Here is a 16,491-nt window from a genome sequence, read left to right as displayed (position 1 = left end):
GCTAGCCATCTTCAATTCTTTGGAGAATTAATTAGGTATTTTTCTGCTCCGTAGAAAAGCATGTTTTAGGCTTCAATATTCTTAAAGCATGATTGATTCAAGTTATGAGCATGATACATGTGATAATTACGCGAATAGGTTTTGTCTAAATAATCTGCTAAATAGATCTGATTATTATGTGATTGATTTATTGTTTTAAACGCACCGCTTCCGCTGCCAGTTCCAACACAGATTTCTTCAGGTCCACCAGCCAATCAATATTGGAAGTCATATGAAAATTACACCCGGAGTCCATGATCCAAGAAGTCTGTATCTTGCCATATATCACATTCAAAACCTCTGCAACCTCTACATGCTCAGTTAAATCTGCAGTGTCCTTGGCCTGATTTTCTTCTGCCTACTTCCTATTGAAAGCATATCAATCTTTCTTGAGATGCCCTGGCTTCTTGCACCAGTGGCAACTCCTAGACTCTTTCCCTTTTTCCTTCTTGCCTTTCTGCCACTTCTGATTCTTAGACCCCTTCTTCTTGCCATGCGTTTTATCACTTGCATTGACATTAAGACTTTCAGCGGTAAGATCCACAAACTTGTTATTATTTTTCTGAAACTCTTTAGCTATTAGGGCCGACTGAACCTCTTCAAAAGTAATCGAATTTTCCCTTCCAAATAACATAACATCTTTGAGATGTTCATAGGATTTAGGCAGAGCATTCAACAACATTATAGCCTTATCCCCATCCTCAATCTTAACATCAATGTTTTCCAGATCATCAATCGATTTATTGAATTCCTCCAACTGTTCAGTCACTCCCTTTACCTTAAGAAATTTATAAGAATATAACTTTTGCTTCATGTACAAACGGTTCGCTAAAGATTTAGTGCAGTAGATACCTTCAAGTTCCGTCCAGATCCCTGCAGCCGTAGTTTCTTTGGAGACTTCTCTGAGAACTCGATCGGAGAGACTCAAGATCAGCGTGCTATACGCCTTTTCCCCGACTTCTTTTTTCTTGGCGAAAGATTTTTCATCGGCCTTCTCGTCGCCCTTTTCATCCTTATCAACTTCTTCTTCGGTAACCAGAGCATCCGCTAGCCCCTGCTGAATCAAGATCGCTCGCATCTTGATTCTCCACAACCCGAAGTCATTAGTTCCGGTAAACTTCTCAAGATTGAACCTAGCGGCTGCCATTGTTCCCACAGACGGCGCCAATTTGTAGTTTGGGCGAAAAGATTGAAGATGAAACATAAGAACTTTTGTAGAACACCAACACACTCACTCGATGGAGAAAATAAGAAGACGACAATTACGTGGTTCGGGTGTAGAAGCCTACGTCCACGGAGGAAAGAGATCGCACTATTTTATTGATCACTCAAGATGGCAGAGATCATACTAAATGAAAGAACCCTCACACACTCAAGCTTGCTCTCGGTTACAAGATGAACTCTCTCTGATTTGCTAGCCTCACAAAGATAGTGTGTGTTACAAGAATGAGAGAAAACTAACTAACTCCTTCTAGCTATACATGCACCTACATATACACGTCAGCTATGGTCCCAACCGGCTCCATCTTGAGCTTCCCCGCTCCAACCGTTTTAGCCAACTCTTCATGTAGCTTAGTTCTTCTCATCACCTTCTATTTGATTGCTTCCATTATTAATAGTCTCTTATACCAATTACCAATGTTGCAACCTTTATCGGAGCTACACTGATTGTTGCCATTGTGCAACTCAAATTAGGATCAACTGAATAGAAAGCTTCGTCAAGATTATAGAACGATTAATGGTATTGCTCGATCCTCCCATGTCTACGCTGAACATAAATGAATTCACAATTACAATGTGTTTAAATGATACATACGAGCAACATGATATATGTAAATTGTGAGCCTCATAGTGCTTGATCATAGTTCCACATTTTATACTCCCCTTGGGCTTCATCTCTTTTTGACTTGTTTTATATCAAAGCTCCCTCTTCGGTATAACAAGATTTTTTTTATGAAAAGAAAAGTGCCTTAGGTTTTATGGATAGGGACTATTTAAATTCTAATTTTCATAGAACATAAAGGGGTATTTAAAATTTGAATGTGTTGAGGAGTATGATATGGTCATGCACAGCAACGAACGAGTGCATGGGAAGTAAGGTGGAGCTGCGATGCGTATGACCAAGAAGTGAGCTGTCAATAGAGCCGTTAGAGTTTGTTGTGATTAGCGGTTGTAACTGATTCGGTGTAGCTCTCATACACCTGAGTTTGAAGAGATGTATAATTGTTAGCTATGAAGCTCATTAGTGTGTGTTCAAGTTCTTGTATCTTCATTTCTATGTTTTCGGTTATTGAATAAAAGAAGTAGCTCTTTCCTTTATCCTCCTCTTCTTCTTCTATCTCGCTCTCAAATAACTAGTGAGCCTCCACTGATTTACAACCAAATGTGTTAAAATAAAAGATGGACTGGAATAATGGAACGGAGGCGAATTTAAGTTTTTTAGTTAAAGTAATAGAGCTAAAAATAGGAGAACATTCATTTTTGTTTATGGCATATATGATTAATAGTTTTTGGTTGTAGTTGGCGAGAGCCATTAAGTGACGAAGTATTTTTATAGCCTCTTATATTAGGTTTCTTAATTATGATAGAGATAGTGGTTGGCGTAGAAAGTGAGTTTATGAAGTATGGGGGTGTCTATATGGCTAATGCGGCTATAAGTACACGTGGCACTATTACTAATTGATCAATATGTGTGTCCCTTATTTGACCACGTCGTTGGATAAGAATAAGATGACTTAAGTATAGGGATGTCAATCGGGCCGGCCCATCGGGTTTCGGGCCAACCCTACTCGGGTTGCGGGTCAATCGGGTGCGGGCTTGCCGGGTTGTGATTTCTTTCGGGTTGTAAAAGTTCGGCCCTAACCCTAAAAGCTCGGGTTTCGGGCTAGCCCGACGGGTTAATCGGGTTGCTACCGATAAGGTTAAGGCTCGAACAATCCAATAAATCATGATGAAAATTAGTTATATTTATAAAATATAAAATATTTAATTATGATAAATTTAATATATATGCTTAAACTCGATCATAAAATACTAATATTTGTGATATTCCGTGAAATTTTAATGCATGTTAAAAATTTTAATATTCTTTTAGTGAGATTAATTTATATAACAATTATTATATTAATAAAAATTCAATATATAATTTATATATTTACCATAAAATTGAAAGTTATCTTTTTTTAGTTATCTATGTCATAAAATTAGTCAACGAAGTGTCGAATTAGGAGTACAAAAATAAAAAATATAAATTTTACCGGGTTATCGGGCTAGCCCATTGGGTTTTTGGGTCTGGCCCTAACGGGTTGCGGGTTAATCGGGTGCGGGCTTATAGGGTTTTATTTTTATCGGGCTAGAAATTTCCGACCCTAACCCTATAAATTTAGCGGACTATTCAGGCCAGCCCACGGGTTGCGGGCTATATTGACATCCCTATATATATTTTCGTGTTGCTCAAGTTTTGAAAGTATATTTTTTCTTTGAAGTTATTTATTGAAATGAAAGCAATTTTAGATGATAAACTAAGAATTCAAGGGACTGTCATTGCTAAACCATTTCATTTATGTAAAAGAGGTAATAGTAAAACTAAAAGATAAAAACCATTGTCGAAAATAGGTGTCGTTTTTGCAATGTTATTTATTATTTTATTATTACATAAATGGCATCGAATTAACTACTCCTTTCCCTTTCGTTTCAAGATAATAAAGCCATTCTTTGCTTAGTTATTCTATGATAATTGAGTTATTTCATTTTTAGCCAAAAACCTTATTCTCACTTTTCATTTATTCTCTTTTATATTACTCTTTTTACTTTAAATATATTAATTTCTTAAATATTATATATAAAAGAAAGCCCAACTACTTTGGAACAAAGAAAATAGTACATAACAATAATAATCCCTGCTTCTCAATTAAGAAGATACAATTGTTTTTTTTTAATTTTTCTCAATGAATATGACACATTTTTATTTTTAATAATTTTTTCTTCAATTAAATGTTTAACTATATTTATTTCTTTATTTAATACTTATACGGACTCTTTCTCACTAATTAATCTTATTAAATAACAAACTCCTAAAATTCGTGTCGATTAAAAAATACAGTATGTAATTTTATAGGCAAGACGGACGGAATAGTTGAGTGATTTTGATCCAATTCATATCTTAAAAATGATTTATTTGATAGAGCAAAGATTTTCCCCATTAGGCAAAGTTGGAAGACAATAGGCACCGCATTCTCTCTCATCCCCATTTGGTGTCCACGTGTAGGCCGAAGGTACAAATGTGTACTCACAAACAAGTCCCCTTTGCACACGGAACCTCTTCATAAAATCGGCCCTCACCTCACACACCACTACCACTCAACTCAATTACTCAACAACAAATGGATCTAAAATCGCCCACCACCACCGCCGAGATTATGCACAGCATCAGGAAATACGATCTGCTGACGTCTGTCAAGGTGAAGGAGGAGCCTCTCATCGAAGAAAGCGAGAAGGGCGCTGTGAATAATGGCCCCGCGCCGTTTCTGAGGAAGACATTTGAGATGGTGGATGATCCCGCCACGGATTCTATAATTTCGTGGAGTCCAGCCAAGAACAGCTTCATTGTTTGGGATCCTCACCGCTTTTCCACTCATTTGCTGCCTAGGCACTTCAAGCACAGCAATTTTTCGAGCTTTATTCGCCAGCTTAATACCTATGTGAGTCAGCTTTATTGTGATGATTTTAACTTAATTAGCTTATTTGTTGCATCTACAAAATTGGGAACTACTTACCCATCCCCAACAATTGTCCACTTAGATTTTGGTGCCGATTTTAAGAAATATAAAGAAATTGATTGAAAAAGTTAATGAAATATGAACCTCTCCGTCCAAAAAAAAATAAGTCTAATTAGTGGGCGTGATTTTTAATGAGAAATTAATAAATTAAGATAAATGAGAGAAAAAAAATAGGTAAAGTACTAGAGATATGGAGAAAAACAGGGTAATGAGAAATTAATAAATTAAGATAAATGAGAGAAAAAAATAGGTAAAATACTAGAGATATGGAGAAAAACAGGGTAAATTATGAGAGAGAACGAGGGAGAAACTTTCTATTTTTAGTAATAAGACTATTTTTATATATTTTAAAATGGTAAAATGGGATTTTTTTCGTGGGTTCTTAGTTTTATAATAAAATGTGAGTGGAATGAGTTATTGAAATGTGGACTGATTATGGAGAACGGACAAAAATAGCAAAAAAGTGGACAATTAATGGGGGACTGATGGGTAATTTTGTTTATTGGGATTGTTTTGTGGATGTTATGAACTTAATTGTGCTGAAATCTGTTTCAGTGTGTGTGTATAAGTATGATATGTTTTGGTTTTACTAAGATGATGTGATGGAATGCAATGACAGAGGTTTAGGAAGATCGATTCAGACAGATGGGAGTTTGCGAACGAAGGGTTCGAGAAGGGCAAGAAGCATCTGCTGAAGCACATTACGAGGCGAAAGCAGAAACAGTCTTGGATGGATGCATCAGCCAAGTACGGGGCGGAGGCAGAGCTCGAGAGTCTGCAAAAGGAGGTGTTGAAGCTAAGGCAGCAGCAAGAGATGACACAGAGTTACGTGGCAGCTGTTGAGAAGCGGCTTCGTATCACTGAAACAAAGCAGAAACAAACGGCCCTCTTCTTGATCAAGCTAATGGAGAATCCTCAGCTTCTTCAGCGCATCACTGAGAAGGTGAAGAAGAATATGAGGCCACTTGGAAGTGGACAGGTCTTGAAAAAGAGGAGGCTGATGGACGAGAGCTGTGATGATGACTCGAGCTCCTCGGAGACTAGTCGAGATGATTTTGTCCTGTGGGAGAAACTATTGGAAGATGACATGATCTATGAAGAGGAGGACGAGGAGGATGATGAGACACACAAATGTGATATTTTGCCAGCGGAATGTGGGACACAGATGAGGGGCCTCGTCGAGCTAGTGGCATCGATTGCTTAGTCGAGTAGGAGATGAATACACACAAGGATTGAAGTAGGATAGACAAAGAAATGGGGATTTCTGTAAATGTGGGCTTTGTAGAGGAACAGTAGATTTTGTATGAATGTTTGGAAAAATTTCAATTCTAGTATTTCTTTCATATGGTATAGGCAGTGAAGTTTATGTCAAGTGTTATATGGAAGCAGGAATTGTACACACACACACCCGCAAGATGAATACAATGTAGTACTATCTTCCTTTTAATCTAAGTGAGACGTTTCATTTTCGCACGTGTTGTAAAAAAGCAGTACACCAATAAATAAAAGAGAAGTAGAGTAAAAGAGAACATGTAAAGGAGACTCTCTTCTATATTATTTTTCTCTCTTACTTTACTTTTTTTTTTTTAAATTTATTTATCATTATTTTTCTAAAGCAACGTGCTAAAATGATTGGCTAATAGCAGCAGCAGTACATTCTTTTTTTAAAAATTATTTATCATTATTTTTCTAAAGCAACGTGCTAAAATGATTGGCTAATAGCAGCAGCAGTACATTGTAAAAGTCTCACCCACAGGCCACAACTGAGAAATGCAGCTTGCAGAATATTTTACTCACGTGTGCAAATGATTGGCTAATCAAATCTTTCTTATCCAAATTGAGTATATTGTTGAGAAGTAGTCCAACTCCTCATCTAGCTCTTCAAAGGCATCTAATATATCACAAATCATCTAACTGCACAAGAATACAACATTCATAGGGTATTTTGTAAAATTTGAAAATACCAAAACCATTGTGTTTATTTCTAAGCATATAAAAAGAATTTCAATCTGTGTCTTCCTTGGGTCGACCTGAATCCTTCTTTGGATGGATGGTCTCAATAAGAGCTTCGATTTCTTCTTTTGCTCGTTCGAACATGTTTGGACCTCTAACATCATCAATATCATCACTTTTTCCATGCTTCTCTCGGTGAAGATGTTTCTCCGACTCATTTCCACCCGCCTTCTCCTTCCATTCTGCCACCAAAATTAAGATTCGTCATTTTTCACAACTAACAATCCTCACCCTCATCCCACATAAACTAATCAACAGATTGGACCTAGATTACTATTTCATATGCAAAAAATGGCAGTTCTCTTTTTTGTACAACGATGATTGTCACTAACACACTGGAAGAATAAATGAGAAACCAAATAACTTGGGGAAAGCTGATAGCATGCATACAAAAGGAGGGGGAGAAGAGAACACAGGCTAACAATACAATATTCAAGTCAGCCAGCTGCCAAAAGAGGAGGAGAGACATCGTAGAGACAATGTGGCAACGGTTAAACGAAGCAGTTGAAGGAAGTTATCATCACCCCCAAGACGGTTGCATGACCATAAAATCATCCTAAAAGATGGTGCTTCCCCAGTCAATATTCGGCCTTATCATTATGCTTCTTTACAAAAAGGAAGCCATGGAACCAATGGTGGCAGATATGCTTCAATTGGGTGTTAAACATAACAACTCTAGTCCTTATGCGAGCCTGGTTGTTCTTGTTAGAAAGAATGATGGATCTTGGAGCATGTGCATTGATTATAAGGCCCTAAATAACATCACCATTAAGAATAAATATCCCATCCCCTCATTAAAGAATTGTTGGACGAATTGGGCTCCGCGTGTTGGTTTTCTAAGATTGATTTGCGATCCAGGTATAGGCAGGTCCATATGGCCAAAGAGGACATTTCTAAAACAACATCAAGACCGACAAAGGCCATTACGAGTATTTCATCAAGACGTTTGGCTTGACGAACGCGGCGACCACCTTTCAAGGACGGATGAATGTTGTTTTCAAGCTCTTCCGTTGGAAATTTGTCCTTTTTTTTCAACAATATCCTGATCTATAGTTGTGATAAGGAGGAGCATGTGAAGCATTTGGAGTTGGTTTTTGAGATCATGCGCTACAATAGCATGTTAGTTAAATGCTCGAAGTGCGCCTTTGGTAGCCGACAGATTGAGTATCTCAGCCATGTGATCTTAAGCCCAAGGTGTGGCCACAAAAATGCAAAAGATAGAAGTCGTTGCTCCTTGGTCGATTCCTAAGAATGCCAATCACGTCTGGACCCGAATATTTGTTCCTAAGCAATAAAAATCAAAGGATTCATTTTAATCCCCCGTATATTTATCAAATTTTACTATCATTGCTTTTGCAACCTCTGTAAAAGTCCGATATGAATCATCATCACACTTGTTCTCAATCTCAGATTCTCAATTTGTAGACAAAGATTGAAAGTGAAAATAAATGTGATATAGGAGTTTTTGATGCACTTAACTCTAAACTAGCATCATAAATTCTTGAGAAAGTGCACAAATGCTTATGCATTCTCCCCATCAATTGGAGGCCCATCCTTTATCATTTTTTCTGAAAGTATCTCATGAAAAGAACTTATTCTTTTTAACACCTGTCTCTACTTTAGTGCAACATCAATCATTTTCTATGTTGAATTCCACCTAATTTTCATATCCATAGACACGGTTGATACACTAGAAAACTTGTCTAGTACAACAAACTCCCTAAATTTGCTCAATCTAACGGGATAAGAATGAAGAACCGCATTCCCGATAGACTTTATTGAAGAACTAAGCTCTTTAATCCACCATTAACAATCAAGGTAAGAATATGACAAGCATATCTCAAATGCAAATATTTTCCATTAATAACTTATTTTTCAATACTCATTCTTCTTTTCAAGTAATCAATTGCACTATCGTTTGAAGAAACATTTTCAACCACCATCGAATACACTTTTTCTGTCCCCATTTTCTCAAACAACCGCCAATCATATTGTCAATTTCTTTCCCAACATTACTTTTGATTTTTGTGAAGTTAATTATTTTTTGTTTTTGCAACTTTCATTCACTATCTAAAAAGTGAGTTGGGACAATTTTGTAATTAATGTTGAATATGAATCCAAGTGTCATTAGTAGTGATCCCTTGGATTTATTAAGAACAATTTGGACATCTATTCAAAACATTAACTCACAAATCACTTTTCAGATATTGATTGGAAGTGCACAAAAGAATAATTAACTTCACAAAAACCACAAGTCACGTTAGGAAGAAATTGGCAAGATGATTGAGGGTTGTTTGAGAGAATGTGGGACAGAAAAAGTATTTTCGAACTTGGTTGATAATGCATCTTCGAATAATAGTGGATTACTTGACAAGAAGAATGAGCATTGAAAAAACTTAGTTGTTTGATGAAAAACATTTGCATTTGAGACGTGCTTCTCATAAATTTAACTTAATTGATAAGGATGAATTGAAAGAGCTTAATTCTTCAATTATGTCTAACAGGCAGTTGCGTTTCTACATTCTTTCCCTGCTAGATTAAGAAACTTTAGGAAGTTTGTTGTACTAGCCAAGTTTTCTAGTGTATCAACTTTGCCTATGGATGTGAAAACTAGGTGGAATTCAACCTATAAAATACTTAATGTTGCACTAAAGTATAAAAGGGTGTTTGAAAGAATGAGTTCCTTTCATGAGATATTTTCATGAAAAATGAAAAGGGTAAAGAAAGGATTGGCAGAATGCAAAAGCATTTGTTCACTTTCTCAAGAATTTCTATGATGCTATTTTAGAGTTAAGTGCATCAAAAACTCCTACATCACATATAATTTTAATTTCAATGTTGAGATTGAGAAAATTGGGTCAGTGTATGACGATGAAGATCGTCGACCTTAAGGGGGCAACTTGGTGAGATTGCCGAAGCCGTAGTGCGAGGGAGGTGAGGGCAAAAGAGGTTAAGTTGAGCGGTTCTAGGGGTTTGGAGGGAGGAGAGTGGTATATATATGCATCAGTAGATTTTTCTACTTTTTTTATATATTTAGTTGTTATTGTGTTAGAGATAAATTATCTCTTAGAGATTGATTTGGTATAGGTGTCTAGTATTTATCTATTAGAGTTTTATTCGTGTTGAGGTCTTTTATAGTCTTATAATTAGGTCTTTGTTTTCTATTTTTGTAGTGTTTAGAAATAAAGTTTCGTTCAGTTGTTTTTGTTGTGACCATCTCAGAGTATGACCTGTCATACGAGAAGTATTCATTTATCTATGTATTTTCTATCTTTGTTTCCTTTATTCTCTGCTCTCTATTATTTTCCAACATTATTGTTATCATGTCAATTGTAAGATATGCTTTGTATGCTAAGATATTAAGGAATGCTTATGGTACTTCACTTATCACTTTGTATCAGAGAAGAAGAACCAGGATTAATTATGCAATCGCACATCTGAGTTTTTTTAATTGATGTACAAGTACAATTCCATGTTATTGACAAAGCCATGTAGATTTACCTAAACGTACATCCCGCCCGACACACTAAACCTGATAGTCGAAATTTATTGGGGGTCATTTATAATCGAAATATGAAATATTGAGTACCTCTCCTCTGTGCAATTACCCTTAGGTCAGGGCATTTTCGATAAAACACTAAAACGATAGGACAATATCGAATATTTACCTTTAATAAAACAAAGATCAGCCGAAGAAGAAAAAGACAAAAACAATATCAAAATGCTTCGGACAACAAAGCACAAGATCATGTATGCTCTCTTTTCAAAATGTGAGGCTAGAGACCTCTTTTACATAACCGCCCAGTGCCCCTAACAACTATGCTGCCCACGTTTTCAGAACAACTTAGCAACATAACCAGAAACTATGAACTAATCAAACACATCAACAGATCAACTCATGGGAAAGTCTAATTAGAATGTTACACAAGTGAGAGTAAGGGTACTTGAATTTCATATGCAGCAAGCTTTCTAAATAATATTTCTCAACACACCTAATGGTTGGATAACTCCGTCTATAGAGCTAAAGGGTTATGCTAGATCCGCGATGATGTATATGCAAGCCATGTGTTTGATAATCCATCAGGAGAGTCCTGACCAGACCATTGCTACTAGGAAACTAAATGTTGGTAAAGCTATGATTATCACGCCCGTAACATAAGAGCATACAAATGAATTTGGTAACAAGGAGCTTCCCTAGATCAAAATAAAAAAAGAACTAATCACACAATACAAAGCATATTTCAGTTTGCAAATGCAGCAATAAAAATTCAAACAACCACATCACTACCTAAAGACATCAAAAAAAGCATATTCCAATTTCAGAGATCATACCTGAATGCAACTCTGACTTCTCCGATTTCGCAGAGCTCTTCGTAGGAGTATTCCTGCAAACAACAACTCAGCATTCAGCACACTCACACACTCTCATTAACTAGACAATCCAAACAAAAACCGCAAATTTTCCAACCTCATCTCTCCGTCATGACTCTTTGGATCCTTCTTTGGATGAATAGCCTCCACAATGGCCTCGATTTCCTCCTTTGCCCTCTCAAACACGTTGGGAGCCTTGACGTCACTGGTTGGAGTGTTGCAATCAATATCTTCCCGCATTCCATGAGTCTCCTTGTGATGCACATGCCAGTGTTTCCCACTGTGCAAAACTGCCTCAAACTCCTCCTTTGCCCTCTCAAACACATTGGGAGCCTTCACATCACCGCTCGGAGTGTTGGAATCGATATCATGAGTCTCCTTGTGATGCTCATGCCTGTGTAGAACAACTGCCTCAAACTCTTCCTTTGCCCTCTCAAACACATTTGGCGCCTTCACATTTTTCCCTGATAAAAACCGCAACTTTCATACAAATTCAAACAATGATTTGCAAATCGCATGTCACAGGAGATTAATTTACTGGAACTTAATTTCTCACAAAATTGCTCATGATTTTGCGATCATAACCTAATTTTTTGAAATTGAATTCAGAAGTGGTACCTGGCGATGAGTTTGATGAAGGATACGATTTGGAATCGGCCATGAAAAAATTCTTCGATTTCTCTCTTCTTTTCCCGCAACTTTCTGGATTGGATTTCTGATCAAAAGTATATCAGAAAAATTGAATTGGGAGAGAATAAAATCAAAGATTCTGGTTAGAAAAGTCTGTGGACCAATAGATAGAGAAGAAAAAAAAGTAATCTAAATTATAATGGATGATGGGCTTATAAATAATAAAATTAATAAAGTATAATAGAGAGGAATATTTAATTATGTGTAGAAATTGAAAAATATACTTCGCAAAATGTACCATAAAGAATTAAATGTATATTCTAAATCAACTCTGCACAAAAATGTTAAATATTGACACAATTTTGGCTATTTTCAATTATTTGCAACAAATTTAAATTTATTTTTAAATATATATTTATACTAAAAGTAATTTTACTCTAATTAATTATTTTCAAAAGAATATTCTATATCTACTTATTTTTTTATACCTTTTCAATTATTTTCACGTGCTTATTTAGTTACATATTAATCCCACGGCACTTTATTAATAATTTAAATTAAATTATCTTTTTATTAATTTATTTATGCATTAAACATACTTTATATACAAAAAACCACACTAATCAAAATACACTTCACATACTATAATAAATTAAAATATAAATCAAAACATATTTTAATGAGTAAAGATCAATCTTGGTCCTAAACATATAACCAAAAATAAGAATTTGGTCTAAAATATTCACTTTTTGAAAAACAGGTCCATAATAAATGAAATCATTGTCGCAGAGATCTTTTTTTACGTTTCCGTAAAAAAAACTAACGGTCATGCCTTTGTGCAATAAGCTCAGTTAGTGTTTTGACAGAACTAGCAAAAAATTACTATTTCGGCCACATTTTCATTTGTTATGCACCTTTTTTTTTAAAAGTAAATATTTTGGACCAAATACGTATTTTGGTCATATATTTAGAACCAAAATTAACCTTTACTATATTTAGATATATCATATCTAAAACACCATACAACAATATGCATATAAAATAGCAAAATTCAAGACTCGGAATTTGTATATATTTCCCGCAAATGATCAACTAGCATTTCAAAGTTATAGATGAGTATTTTTTATTCTTTATAGCATCATATCGAGTCAAATGCTTTTGAAATCGAGTGTCTTCATTTGTTATTGTAATTTGTTGTTTGTGTTTTAATTTACATTAATTAAATAATAATGGACTGATTTGCAATATCTCATAATTTTTTGCATTAACATCATATTTGGTGTTATTTCGTAAAAAAACTCAAAAATAGCTTTGAGTTTGGTGTATGGTTGAAGATGATTTTTACACCATAAATGGGTTTTGGTGTATGGCTGACTTATGTACTCCACCGTCCCTCTTTAGCTTGTAGTTGATTCATATTCCTTTTAAATTTTCCATTGTAGCTGAGTCATTTTTTTGGCAAAAGGCAACACATTTCTTTTTGCTAACTTTATCATTTCTCTTACTTTATTCTAGTTTCATCTTTCTACTTTTTACCTTTTTTATTTTATTCTCTTTTTCATTTAACTCATTTACACAATTTCTTAAATCTTGTACAAAAAAGAAATGTTTCTATTAAAGAGGGACGAAATGATCATTTTTTTAAAATATTATACAAAACTCCCATTTGGACCATTATTGAGCTCAAAACTTCACTCTTTAGTCCACTTGCAATAAAACTTGGGCCATTCAAATCGTCATCCTCGATGGACTTTATCCCAAACTTCTTGAATTAATCCATTAAGGGGTATTCGGTTGTAAGATTATATCCCACAATTAAATATATAGTGTGTTTGGTTCATGAGATTCAATCGTAGATGGATAAGTATTTGATAATTAATCATAACTAATCCATATGACTAAAATAATCTCACGACTCAATCTTAAATTATGTCGTAGCATTATTTTATCTAGAAAATCGAATGCCACCTAAGCGTATATTTAAACTTCTTTGTTCAAGCTCTTGTGATCGGTCCAACAAACACTTCGATTGACTTTTGAAACATCCAACCATTGGTAGCCATCTAGCGAAAACACTCATAGTCATTGCATGGATTATTGTTATTGGAGAATTATGTTGCAATCGTGTGGATACATGAACATTACATATACAAGAGAAAATAAAATAAAATATAAAGAGAAATTGAAGGATAATAAAATTTTGTTGTTGATAAAAAGGGGAAGAGAGGAAAAATAGAGTTAGAAAAAGGTGGGGAAGTGTCGTTGTAGTCCTAGCCCAGTTGAGTCACGTAAAGAGTGTGAAAGACTGAATGATAAGAGAGAAATAGTAAAATAAAAATATATTGATTTGCCTAATGGTGAAAAGTGTCCAAGTATGATAGCCAAACTTTGTAATTCTGTTGGTATTTATATTCACAAATAAATTGGATTTGGATAAGAAATTTTAATATAATTAGTTCCAGGTGGTATTGATTCAAATCATACTTATATAATTCACATTTATTTATTTATACATTTATAAAAGGTGAGTGCTTTAATTTGAATTTTTACTAATTATGTGGATGAATTTATATATTTACAAGTTTTGGGTTAAATTTTGAATATTTATAACTTTTAGGCATAACTATATTAATTCATATAAAGGCATGACCATTTTAATGCAGATTCGTTTTAATAGTAAATTTTATATCAATATTTAATGTAGCAAAGTAACTGAAAATTTGTGAGATGATGCTTTCAATGGCTAAAATTGCTGCCAGTTAATTTTCAAAATTTATTATTAATATAATAGTGTAAATAATGGAACGTCCAACTTTATTACGCATTTAATATCCAAATTTATGTAGATTAAATTTTAAGATTTGGAGCGTTATATTATAGAGTATCTCATTTTATTTTAGGTGAGTGAATGTAAGTCAGTTTCTTTTAGAATTAATGAAGTTGTTTCATTATATGGTTAAATACTGAAAGTGACCGAGAGATAACCTCCCCTATTCATCTTCTCTTTCGTGTCAATGATTACCATTTATTTTATATTATAGATAATATTACACAAAATATTTTTTTTCATTTTTTTCATATTATAGATAATATTATACAAAAAAAAAATCATTTTTTTAATTTAAGTGAGTGGATGTAGATCAATTTCTGTAAAATAATTTTTTTTTGTGCTTGGTATCATTCTGACTCTTTAGTAATATCTTTTTTTTTGCACAACTTTATGCACCTTATGATAATCAATCATCCCTTTTGAGTGGGAGTAGTCCGTGTTTATAAAATTTATAAATGTATTTATTATAAACTTTTTTTATCATGCATGGTAATTGTAGTAATTAGTGTTTTTAAGTTATTTTAATTGATTATATTTGTACTTTTGTAGCATTTTATGGTTTTTCGTTCTTTTAATGTATTGAAATTTTATTTTAATTCATAATTTTATTTAAGATTAAATCAAATATAAAAAATTAAATGTTAGTAGTAGTATTTAACACGAAATTTTATTTAATTTAAATATTCCTCAAATTAAATTTTAGTAGTGATAATAATAATTTAATTTGTAATTTATAAATATTAAGTTTTATACAGTTTTATATGTGATTTATTAACTCTGTGTAGTTTAATCTTTTATCATTTTATTTATTTAAATAACTTTTTTATGTAAAAAAAAAAAATCAGTGAGCCGTGCAACTCACGGGGTCGATACTAGTTCACTTAAAAATGGATCTCATCAACTGTTACAAAATTGGAGTTGGTACAAATTTGATCTAAACTGTATGACCGTTGGAATTAAGCAATATCTCTTCCTCATTTGGCATATCTACCATGAAAAGTTGAATATTCGATTTCGAGTTCACTTTATATATTCCCCTCGTACTCCACACGAAAGAACACCCACTGGAAACGACGCAGCATCTCCAGTGCTGACTGATATTGCAAACACAGTGAGGTAGTTATGGCGAAGATGGGTGGATAGCTTGTACGTCCATGTGCAACGCACGATAAGATTGCTCCCGATCACCCAAACATACACCTGCAACGTTCCAAACGTACAAGTACATCACAACCTACTTGCATATTACACTAAGCAAAAATATCATTTTCTTAATGTATCAAAGTGTTCCCTTACCCACTTCCTCCCATGTAACAAGTGTGATACGATTTGTGGTTTGCTGAACTTGAAAATCCAAGTGAAACAGCTGCTCGATAACGAAAGTAAAAAAAGAGTATTGTTACAGATTTGTCAATTTAATCGCATGGATATTCGGAAATCAAATACATGAATTTTGTTTTCTATGCATACCTCAAGTCCCAATCCCGTGTAATATCCCAGTAGAACGAGTACAAAGAGTTCAATACACTCGACTCGATATTAGCCATAGAGGTCGATAAATATTTGTCCAACTTTCAGGGTAAACATGATACTTGAGGGCTGCGGTTGAATACTTTAAGCTGAAACAAAAATATTTAACGACGCAAACAAAATATGATAACGCGGCCATTATATAAAGTATAAACCGAGGCATAAAGTGGTTTTATTAATTGCAACTTCTTCAAGCAAATGCGATGAAAAAGCATACTGTTTAGAAGACCAGTCTTCTCTCTTGTATCCTTGTACTGCCGAAGACATTGGAAGAAACGGAAAATATAAGGCAAAACAAGA

At 34.3% G+C, this 16,491-nt stretch overlaps 2 protein-coding genes and 1 pseudogene across 2 annotated transcripts; 1 reads left to right on the top strand and 2 right to left on the bottom strand.

The window, feature by feature from the left end:
• The first annotated feature begins 4,378 nt into the window (after window positions 1–4,378).
• LOC125188438 (heat stress transcription factor A-2-like) lies at window positions 4,379–6,167 on the top strand. Its single transcript, XM_048085288.1, has 2 exons — window positions 4,379–4,739; window positions 5,437–6,167. The coding sequence occupies exons 1-2, from the start codon at window positions 4,422–4,424 to the stop codon at window positions 6,019–6,021; spliced, it is 903 nt and encodes a 300-aa protein (XP_047941245.1). The 5' UTR covers window positions 4,379–4,421; the 3' UTR covers window positions 6,022–6,167.
• A 414-nt stretch (window positions 6,168–6,581) lies between these two features.
• LOC125188439 lies at window positions 6,582–11,991 on the bottom strand. Its single transcript, XM_048085289.1, has 4 exons — window positions 11,820–11,991; window positions 11,299–11,665; window positions 11,163–11,215; window positions 6,582–7,012 (listed from the first exon to the last, which is right to left on the bottom strand). Exons 1-4 carry the CDS (start codon window positions 11,860–11,862, stop codon window positions 6,822–6,824), a joined length of 654 nt encoding a protein of 217 aa, XP_047941246.1. The 5' UTR covers window positions 11,863–11,991; the 3' UTR covers window positions 6,582–6,821.
• A 3,695-nt stretch (window positions 11,992–15,686) lies between these two features.
• On the bottom strand, window positions 15,687–16,486 carry LOC125189559 (annotated as a pseudogene).
• Between the last annotated feature and the right edge of the window lie 5 nt (window positions 16,487–16,491).

The sequence above is a fragment of the Salvia hispanica genome, chromosome 5 (assembly GCF_023119035.1).
Source record: "Salvia hispanica cultivar TCC Black 2014 chromosome 5, UniMelb_Shisp_WGS_1.0, whole genome shotgun sequence".
Lineage (NCBI taxonomy): Eukaryota > Viridiplantae > Streptophyta > Magnoliopsida > Lamiales > Lamiaceae > Salvia > Salvia hispanica.
Note: the sequence above shows the minus strand (reverse complement) of the source record. Positions and strands in the feature narration are given on the sequence as shown.